This window comes from Halichoerus grypus, chromosome 14 (genome assembly GCF_964656455.1).
Source record: "Halichoerus grypus chromosome 14, mHalGry1.hap1.1, whole genome shotgun sequence".
In the NCBI taxonomy this organism is placed as follows: Eukaryota; Metazoa; Chordata; class Mammalia; order Carnivora; family Phocidae; genus Halichoerus; species Halichoerus grypus.
In genome coordinates, this window is record NC_135725.1 from 29,986,660 (window position 1) to 29,996,882 (window position 10,223).

General features: G+C 40.8%; 1 protein-coding gene across 17 annotated transcripts in view; it reads right to left on the reverse strand.

Moving 5' to 3' along the window:
* ZNF510 (zinc finger protein 510) overlaps positions 1–9,681 on the reverse strand; it is a 34,052-nt gene extending 24,371 nt beyond the window's left edge. For 2 of the 17 annotated variants that reach the window (XM_078062130.1, XM_078062127.1), the window contains exons 1-3: positions 7,223–7,491; positions 6,371–6,429; positions 4,709–4,806 (exon numbers count right to left, since the gene is read on the reverse strand). In XM_078062130.1, the coding sequence (XP_077918256.1) occupies positions 4,709–4,806; positions 6,371–6,429; positions 7,223–7,290 (225 nt within the window). In that variant the 5' untranslated portion in view covers positions 7,291–7,491. Of the gene's footprint in view, positions 1–188; positions 310–2,600; positions 2,648–2,874; positions 2,942–4,708; positions 4,807–6,370; positions 6,430–7,222; positions 7,509–9,267; positions 9,508–9,592 lie in introns of those variants that run through there. The other 15 variants (XM_078062137.1, XM_078062138.1, XM_078062128.1 and 12 more) reach the window with 15 other exon arrangements.
* Between the last annotated feature and the right edge of the window lie 542 nt (positions 9,682–10,223).

Here is a 10,223-nt window from a genome sequence, read left to right on the forward strand (position 1 = left end):
CAGTATGAATGTACTTAACATTACTGAACTGTACAGTTAAAAAAATGGCTAAGATGATAAATTGTTATCTGGATTTTACAATTAAAAATAAATGAAAACAAAGAAAAAGAAAGTAAACAGCCAGCTGTCTTAGTTGTAGAGGATACCATAGCCTGGGTGGCTTAAATGGTAGACATTTCTTTCCTCACAGTTCTAGAGGCCAGAAGTCCAAGATCAGAGTATCAGCATGGGTGGGTTCTGGTGACATTCTCTTCTTTGCTTACAGATGCCCACTTCTTGCTGTGTCCTCACATGGCCTTTACCTGGTGCCTGTGTATGGCGAGACAGAGAGACAGATCTCTCTCTCTCTCTTCCTTTTCTTAAAAGACCATTAACCCTATTAGATTAGTATCCCACCTTTATGACTTCACTTAACTTCATTCCCTCCTAAAAGCTCTATTTCTAAATACAGTCACACTGCAGGTTAGGGATTCAACATACGAATTTGTGGGGGAAACATAATTCAATTCATAGCATCAGGTGAACAGAATGAGGATGTGGTTCTAAAGGTCAATCCAGAGAAGACAATGAGAAGATGATATGATGTAGTCAGGAATAGGAGGATATGTTTAAAAAACTAAATGAGGTTTGGTTTTCCTGTACAATAAAATTACATAGTAAATTTTTTAATGTCATATTCCCCACTAGATTGTGAACACTATTTGGAAAGAAAAACATCTGTATTGTTTAACCTTTAAGCATAGCACATGTCACTTCCTTGGAACATCTTGGCTGCTCAATAAACAGTTGTCAAAAAAGTCAGAGCACCACCAGCCCTACAAGAAATATTGAAAACGGTCCTCTAAGCAAAGAAAAAGCCTAAAAGTAACATAGACCAGAAAGGAACACAGACAATATACAGTAACAGTCACCTTACAGGCAATACAATGGCACTAAATTCATACCTTTCAATAGTTACGCTGAATGTAAATGGGCTAAATGCCCCAATCAAAAGACACAGGCTATCAGATTGGATTAAAAAACAAGACCCATCGATATGCTGTCTGCAAGAGACTCATTTTAGACCCAAAGACACCCACAGATTGAAAGCGAGGGGTGGAAAACAATTTACCATGCTAATGGACATCAAAAGAAAGCTGGGGTGGCAATCCTCATATCAGACAAATTAGATTTTAAACCAAAGACTATAATAAGAGACGAGGAAGGACACCAAATCATACTTAACGGGTCTACCCAACAAGAAGATCTAACAATTGTAAATATCTATGCCCCTAACATGGGAGCAGCCACTTATATAAGCCAATTAATAACAAAATCAAAGAAACACATAGACAATAATACAATAATAGTGGGGGACTTTAACACCCCCCTCACCGAAATGGACAGATCATCTAAGCAAAAGATCAACAAGGAAATAAAGGCTTTAAATGACACACTGGACCAAATGGACTTTACAGATACAGTCAGAACATTCCATCCCAAAGCAAGAGAATACACATTCTTCTCTAGTGCACATGGAACATTCTCCAGAATAGATCACATCCTGGGTCACAAATCAGGTCTCAACCCGTATCAGAAGACTGGGATCATTCCCTGCCTATTTTCAGACCACAATGCTTTGAAACTAGAACTCAATTACAAGAGGAAAGTCGGAAAGAACTCAAGTACATGGAGGCTAAAGAGCATCCTCCTAAAGAAGGAATGGGTCAACCAGGAAATTAAAGAAGAATTTAAAAAATTCATGGAAACAAATGAAAATGAATACACACTGTTCAAAATCTTTGGGATGCAGCAAAGGTGGTCCTAAGAGGAAAATATATAGCAATACAAGCCTTTCTCAAGACACAAGAAAGGTCTCAAATACACAACCTAACCCTACACCTAAAGGAGCTGGAAAAAGAACAGCAAATAAAGACTAAACCCAGCAGGAGAAGAGAAATAATAAAGATCAGAGCAGAAATCAATTAAATAGAAACCAAAAGAACAGTAGAACAGATCAAGAAAACTAGGAGCTGGTTCTTTGAAAGAATTAATAAGACTGATAAACCCCTGGCCAGACTTATCAAAAAGAAAGAGAAAGGACCCAAATAAATAAAATCATGAATGAAAGAGGAGAGATCACAACCAACACCCAAGAAATACAAACAATTATAAGAACATATTATGAGCAACTATATGCCAGCAAATTAGATAATCTGGAAGAAATGGATGCATTCCTAGAGACGTATAAACTACCAAAACTGAACCAGGAAGAAATAGAAAACCTGAACAGACCCATAACCACTAAGGAAATTGAAGCAATCATCAAAAATCTCCCAACAAACAAGAGCCCAGGGCCAGATGGCTTCCCAGAGGAGTTCTACCAAACATTTAAAGAAGAATTAATACCTATTCTTCTGAAACTGTTCCAAAAAATAGAAATGGAAAGAAAACTTCCAAACTCATTTAATGAGGCCAGCATTACCTTGATCCCAAAACCAGACAAAGACCCCATCAAAAAGGAGAATTACAGACCAATATCCTTGATGAACACGGATGCAAAAATTCTCACCAAAATACTAGCCAATAGGATCCAATAGTACATTAAAAGGATTATTCACCATGACCAAGTGGGGTTTATTCCTGGGCTGCAAGGTTGGTTCAACATCTGCAAATCAATCAATGTGATACAATACATTAATAAAAGAAAGAACAAGAACCATATGATTCTCTCAATAGATACAGGAAAAGCATTTGACAAACTACAGCACCCCTTCTTGATTAAAACTCTTCACAGTGTAGGGATAGAGGGTACATACCTCAATATCATAAAAGCCTCTATGAAAAACCCACAGCAAATATCATTCTCAATGGGGAAAAACTGAAAGCTTTTACCTTAATGTCAGGAACATGACAGGGATGTCCACTATCACCACTGCTGTTCAACATAGTATTAGAAGTCCTAGCCACAGCAATCAGACAACAAAAAGAAATAAAAGGCATGTGAATTGGCAAAGAAGAAGTGAAACTCTCACTTTTGGCAGATGATATGTTAATTTATGTGGAAACCCAAAAGACTCCACCCCACAACTGCTAGAACTCATACAGGAATTCAGTAAAGTGGCAGGATATAAAACCAATGCACAGAAATCAGCTGCATTTCTATACACCAACAACAAGACAGAAGAAAGAGAAATTAAGGAGTCAATCCCATTTAAAATTGCACCCAAAACCATAAGATACCTAGGAATAAATCCAACCAAGGAGGCAAAGGATCTGTACTCAGAAAACTATAGAATACTTATGAAAGAAATTGAGGAAGACACAAAGAAATGGAAAAATGTTCCATGCTCACGGATTGGAAGAACAAAAGATGTTTGTAAATGACAATTCAGATAAAGGGCTAGTATCCAAAATCCATAAAGAACTTCTCAGACTCAACACCCGAAGAACAAATAATCCAATCAAGAAATAGGCAGAAGACATGAACAGACATTTCTCCAAAGAAGACATCCAAATGGCTGAGACACACATGAAAAAGTGCTCAACATCACTCGGCATCAGGGAAATCCAAATCAAAACCTCAATGAGATACCACCTCACACCAGTCAGAATGGCTAAAATGAACAAGTCAGGAAACGACAGATGTTGGCGAGGATGTGGAGAAAGCAAAACCCTCCGACATTGTTGGTGGGAAAGCAAACTGGTGCAGTCGCTCTGGAAAACAGTATGGAGGTTCCTCAAAAAGTTGAAAACAGAGCTACCCTATGACCCAGCAATTGCACTACTGGGTATTTACCCCAAAGATACAAATGTAGTGATCTGAAGGGGCACCTGCACCCCAATGTTTATAGCAGCAATGTCCACAATAGCCAAACTATGGAAAGAGCCTAGATGTCCATCAACAGATGAATGAATAAAGATGTGGTATATATACACAATGGAATATTATGCAGCCATCAAAAAAATGAAATCTTGCCATTTGCAACAATGTGGATGGAACTAGAGGATATTACGCTAAGCGAAATAAGTCAGAGAAATAGAAGTATCATATGATCTCACTGATATGAGGAATTTGAGAAACAAGACAGAGGCTCATAGGGGAAGGGAGGGAAAAATGAAACAAGACGAAACCAGAGAAGGAGACAAACCATAAGAGACTCTTAATCTCAGGGAACAAACTGAGGGTTGCTGGAGTGGAGTGGGGTGGGAGGGATGGGGTGGCTGGATGATGGACATTGGGGAGGGTATGTACTATGGTGAGCACTGTGAATTGTGTAAGACTGATGATTCACAGACCTGTATCCCTGAAACAAATAATACATTATATGTTAATTAAAAAAATTACAAAAAAAAATCAGAGCACCAATAAATTAGAAAAAAAAAAGTAGTAGGAAGGTGTAATGTCTCCAAAGCCTGAATGTTATCCTGAGGAACTGGGAATTTTATCATGTGGGGTGAGGAGCCACTGAGGTGATTTACACATGGACGAGACATTACTTCACTAGCATTTAGATGAACTACCCATGTGGAAGATGTGCTTGAGTAGGGTGAAGAAAGAAGTGGGCAGGTCGGTAAAGAAGCTATTCCAACAGTTCAGGTGTGAAACCATGAGATAGCAGTAGGAGGAATAAAGTAGAGGAATACATTTAAAATACCTTAGGTTTTACCATATAAAATTGCTGTTATCTTTGACAAATAGGAAAAGTAGGAAGACATGATTACACACCAGATATGGCAGGAGTTGAGACAGTGAGAACAAGAGAGGCCAGGGATGTACTGCACTTTTGTGGCTTGGGTGTCTGGCTGGGACTGGGGATGTATCATCTAATATGGAAAGAAGAGGGAAATTAGTTTGGGAAGGACTGTAAATGGGACTATAAATGTTAACTTTTACTTTGAATCAGTTAAGCTGGAGATGCCTTGTAGATACCTACACAAAGATGTTGAGTCAACTATGTCCAACATGGCCGTCACTAGCCATGTGTAACTATTTAAAACTTAAATTAAAAATTCAGTTCCTCAGTCACACTAGCCGCATTTCAAGTGTTCAACAGGCATATGTGGGTAGTGGCCATCATTTGGGACAATGCGGATACAGATGGTTTCCATCATCATAAAAAGTGCTATTGGTGGGGCACCTGGGTGGCTCAGTTGGCTAAGTGTTCAACTCTTGATTTCGGCTCAGGTCATGATCTTGGGGTCGTGAAATCAAGCCCTGCGTAGGGCCCCACACTCAGCTGGGAGTCTCTCCCTCTCATTCTACCCCTCTCCCTGCTCGCATGCTCGCTCTCTCTCAAAAAATACATAAGATAAAATAAAATAAAAATTTTTTAAAAGTGCTATTGGTCACAGTGGGCTGCAGAGCCACATTTATGGGAACTAGGAAAAACGTTGTTGAAACCAGAGTGGGGATGAAATGAGTTAAGAAGACCAGCTAGAAAAATAGTTAGAAGGACTGGAAACCTGTGATGAGACATGTGAAAGGGCAAAAGAAAGATGACTCCATGAAAGAAACAGGCCGTCAGAGACACTAACACAGGAGACCTTCCAGAAGGACTGAGTAGGCGCAGAGTCAGGCACTGTAGACAGGTCTGTGAGGTAAGGACGAGGCAAGACCCACTGGATTTGACTATAGTTAGGTCACTGGTGGGTGCAGGTCACAGGCATATGAGTAGAGACACCAAGGCCTCATGCAGTAGACTGAGATGTGAATGGAAAGTGCCGTAGCATTAGCTAGAGAACAGAACTTTAAGCTCTCTGCTGAAAACAACTTGTTCAAGAAAGGTACTTGAGAGAAGTATTTACTTGGAGCTATTTTCAGGACATGAATGTACCAGCTATTCATGCTGACCTCCAGTTAGTCTAAGTATTATCTCTGGATCTAGCAGAATGGTCAGAAAAAGGTCTACTTCTGTTTTCTTTAGACGGACAACTGTATTAACAAAAGCCCTGCTTTGGCAACGTGCCCCTTACTCCCACTGAGGAAAAAGTGGAAACAACAGTCTACAATTATTTCCGGGTTGTTATTGGAAAGATCTGCACTATCACCTACCTGAAAACCAACAAAGACATTTTCCCTGACTTTGGTGACTTTAGATTCCAGAAGAAGGTTTGATTTAAGATTCTCATCAATGCAAATCTTGAAACAAATATTGTCTGACTCCCTGCCATGGCTATCAGAAAGGTCAGGAAGAAATCTGCACCTGCACTTTGGAAAATCTGTAACTTCACAGGACTGCATCTATCCACATGCCAACTGTGCTGTACTACTCGTCTGCTTTTCTCTACCTTCCTTGAATGGTTCTGATCCATTTACATTTCCACTTTTCTATGTTAATTAGCTACCTATAAAATCTATTACAAAGAAAGTTGTATATAAATAACTCACCTGAGATGTGTTCATTTTCTGTTGTTGTTGGGAGAGTACAGAGAACTGTGATGGATAAGCTGGGAATAAGGAAAGAGGAATGGAATTACAAGAGGTCTGGTGAGCTTCCGCCAGTTGCCTAAAAATCTCACCACATCAGCTGGGGGAAAGGCCTCCCTATGGAAAAATGTTCTGTTGACCCTTGAGAAGGGGCAGGAAGCACCACATAGAGACAGCACTCCTGGAATATGTAATACATCTCTGATATGATCACGTGGATGTAACCCTGCTGTTTTTCACTGGTGACTGTAAATTATTTCCTATTAATTTTAAAAATGTATGTCCCCCTCTGACTAATTAACAAAAAATTAAAACAGAGAATAATATTAATATCCTATTATTTCTACTTTGAGTTAGAAAATCAAGAGAAAACTCTGGGGAAAAAAAGATGCTTAGTGCCAAAATATTTTAAAATCATTTTGTTCTTTTGGTAAGACTTTTGATGAGACACTTCTAGTGACTTATGTGTGACAGAATGAACTGCACTGTGCTTTGCTCCTCGCTCTGTCCTGGGTGACCAGGGGATATACATCTCAGGCTCCATTTTTTTTAGAGTTTCAAAAGAGTCAGAGATAGAAATCCCCTCCAATACTGTCATTTTATAATTTTATATGTTCAAGATAAAGGAAGCCTCAGCATATCTCTAGATGCCACTTGTGATGGACACAATGTGAGAGTGGCTCAGAATCTGGAAAGAGGGAAAAATGAAGAAAATGGGGGCTGTTTAAGGACTGAGATTGAATTTCCTTTGCTCTGGCAGTGGCTTTTCCTGTATGGCCTGACAGTCACCCATCTCTTTCAACCCCAGCTCACCACCTTCTGCACGCTGGTCCAGTTTCCACTGTCACATAGTCTGTGATAACTTCTGGATGTAGTGACATCACCAAGTCTGGCTCTTTCTGGACAAGGTAATTAAGAACTGCTTCTGGTGGAGCAAATTAGGACTCACTCCTTTCTGGGTTCTTCTGCATGTTCTGAAGCTCTGGTAAGGGTGGTTCCTGTTAGATGAGCTCTTCTTCCAGGTGGGACTCCTGTCCCCAGGGCTCTTCTCCTCCCTGTCACACAAGAGCTACTTTGTTCCAGACGTTGAGACTTAGGCCTAGGAAACAAATTCCTCTTAGTTGAAACTTTCATCGAGAGCAAAGTCTCTCAACTTCAGCAATGCTGACATTTTGGGCTGCATAATTCTTTGTCACATGGGGGCTGTCCTGTGCACTGTAGGATGTCTAGCAGCATTTTTGGCCTCTACCCACCACACACTAGTAGCACTCCTCCTCTGTTGTGACAACCCAAATTATCTCCAGCCATTTCCAAAAGTCCTCTGGAGAGCAAAATCATCCTGGTTTGGAACCACTGGTGTAGGCGTTAAACCTGATTCTCTTCAAATTCATTAGAACTGCTCACCCATTACTGTAGCCACTAGCCACAGCCCACTATTGAGCATTTGAAATGTGGCTACCACACAGTGAATAGTTTTGTATATATTAAGATAAAGAATATGTTCTTAAAACTAACTTCATGTGTTTTAATTTTTAATGTGGCTACTAGAACATTTACAATTACATATGTGGCTCACGTTATCTATTAGACAGCACTGCATTACAATATCAGACTATGCCTTCAGAAGACAGAAGACAGCCTGGACAGCACAGGAGGTGCCAGGAGGCTCAGTCTTATCCAGCTCTGGAGACATGCCAGAAACCCCGGAATAGATACACCTAGCACAGAGTGACATTTGGCTCATGTTGACTTTACAATCATAGTCCTGAGAATATGGGGGTTGGGGGCAAGTCACTCTACTACTGCTGTGAAGGCTGCAATGCTGAGTTTTAAGTAGGCAGGATATTAGGAATAGCTGAATTTGGAAGTAAAGCATATCTGTATTTACATCCTGGCTGCCTCACCTTTTTGACCTTCAGTCTGTAATTTCACTCTTCTGAGCCCATTTTCTTTTTCTTTTCTTTCTAAAATTATATGGTTAATACTATGTAAAGAGCCCAGATGTCCATCAACAGATGAATGGATAAAGAAAATGTGGTGTACACACACACACACACACACACACACACACACACAATGGACTATTACTCGGCGATCAAAAAGAATGAAATCTTGCCATTTGCAATGACATGGATGGAACTACAGGGTATTATGCTAAGAGAAATAAGTCAGAGAAAGACATGATTTCACTCATATGTAGAATTTAAGAAACAAAACAGAATCAGAGGGGAAGGGAGGGAAAAATAAAATAAGAGGAAATCAGAGAGGGAGACAAACCATAAGAGACTCTTAACTATAGAAAAACTGAGGGTTGCTAGAGGGGAGGTGGGTGAGGGGATGGGGTAACTGGGTGGTGGACATTAAGGGGGGGGCACGTGATGTAATGAGCAATGGGTGTTACATACAATTGATGAATCACTAAACTCCACCTCTGAAACTAACAATAAACTATATGTTAATTTATTGAATTAAAATAAAATAAAATTTAAAAAATAAAATTATATGGTTATACCTATAAATAGGGTGGCTGTAAAGATTAAGTTAAATACTAAATAAAAAAGAACAAAGTGTCTTCCAAATATGATGGAAGCCAACACTACATGTTGGCTTATACCTTGTACCTATTAGTGCTTACTCATTAGCACTTGGCTAAATGCTTTATAGATAATGACTTATCTCTTTCTGAACAATGCCACAAAGCAGTTTTTACTAATATCCTTATTTTCAGATGAGAACCTGACTTATGCCCAAGTGACAAAGGCGGAATTTACCCGATCTTTCTGGCCTTTAAGCTCAAGGCCGGGGCGCGCTTTATGCCAGTTTCACGGTCAATATCCAATAACCTAAACAGGCATTACCTTCCCGCCGCCTGCAAGGGATCTTCCCAGGGCCGGCTGCAGTCAGCTCCCGCACTCCAGTCCACAGGGAACACCTTCCTAAAGCACTCGCCCCATCTGGGTCCCCGGAGCCCGCGGGGCTGGGGCCCGCCCCCAACCGCCCCCAACCGCCCCCAACCACCTTTGCCAGGTCTACGTTCTCGCCTGGCTCCGGAATAAGCGGCGGGTTCCCGCCTTGGGTAGAGCCGGGAGTTCCCGAGACGTCTGGGTCCTCCTCAGGCCACAAGCCCACCCCACTCCCGCCAGGCGCACGGAGGCCCAGGAACCCCCGCCCCGCTCCTCTCACCTGAGGGCAAACGGGCCGCACCCGCACGGCCGGAGAGGGCGGAAGCAGGAAAGTAGGGTTGACTGCACATGCGCAGGGAAAAGTCCAGGCTCTCCGTTCCTAGAATGCCGCGCGGGGAGCCGTGGCCTTCAGGACTACATTTCCCATGAAAACACCGCGACTCTTCGCGGATTTCGAGTGTGTTGGAGGCCGGCGTGGGGGCGGGGAGGCCGGGGGTAAAGAGGGCACAATAAGATTAACAGCCTGTATTGATAGCTAGAGCCCAGATCCTACCAAAACCCCAGAGGTTATGGGTTAAACTTTGACATGAGATGAAATACAGTATGTGGTCATGGATCAGATCCTGGTTGGAGAAAACAAGAAGGCATTTGGGAACAACTGGGGAAATTTGTATATGGATTGGATATTAGAAATATTAAGGGAAGTTATTGTTATTTTTGTTAATTGTGATAATGACATTCGGATTATGAAGAGAAGTTTACCTTTTTTTAGAGATGTATATTAAAATACTTTATATTACATATTTGTAATTGAAAAAATAACAACTAGAAAAAGCAAATATAGCAACATGTTAAGGATTTCTACCTCTAGTATATAGGTATGCTCCTTTTACTATTTTCTACTTCTCTAT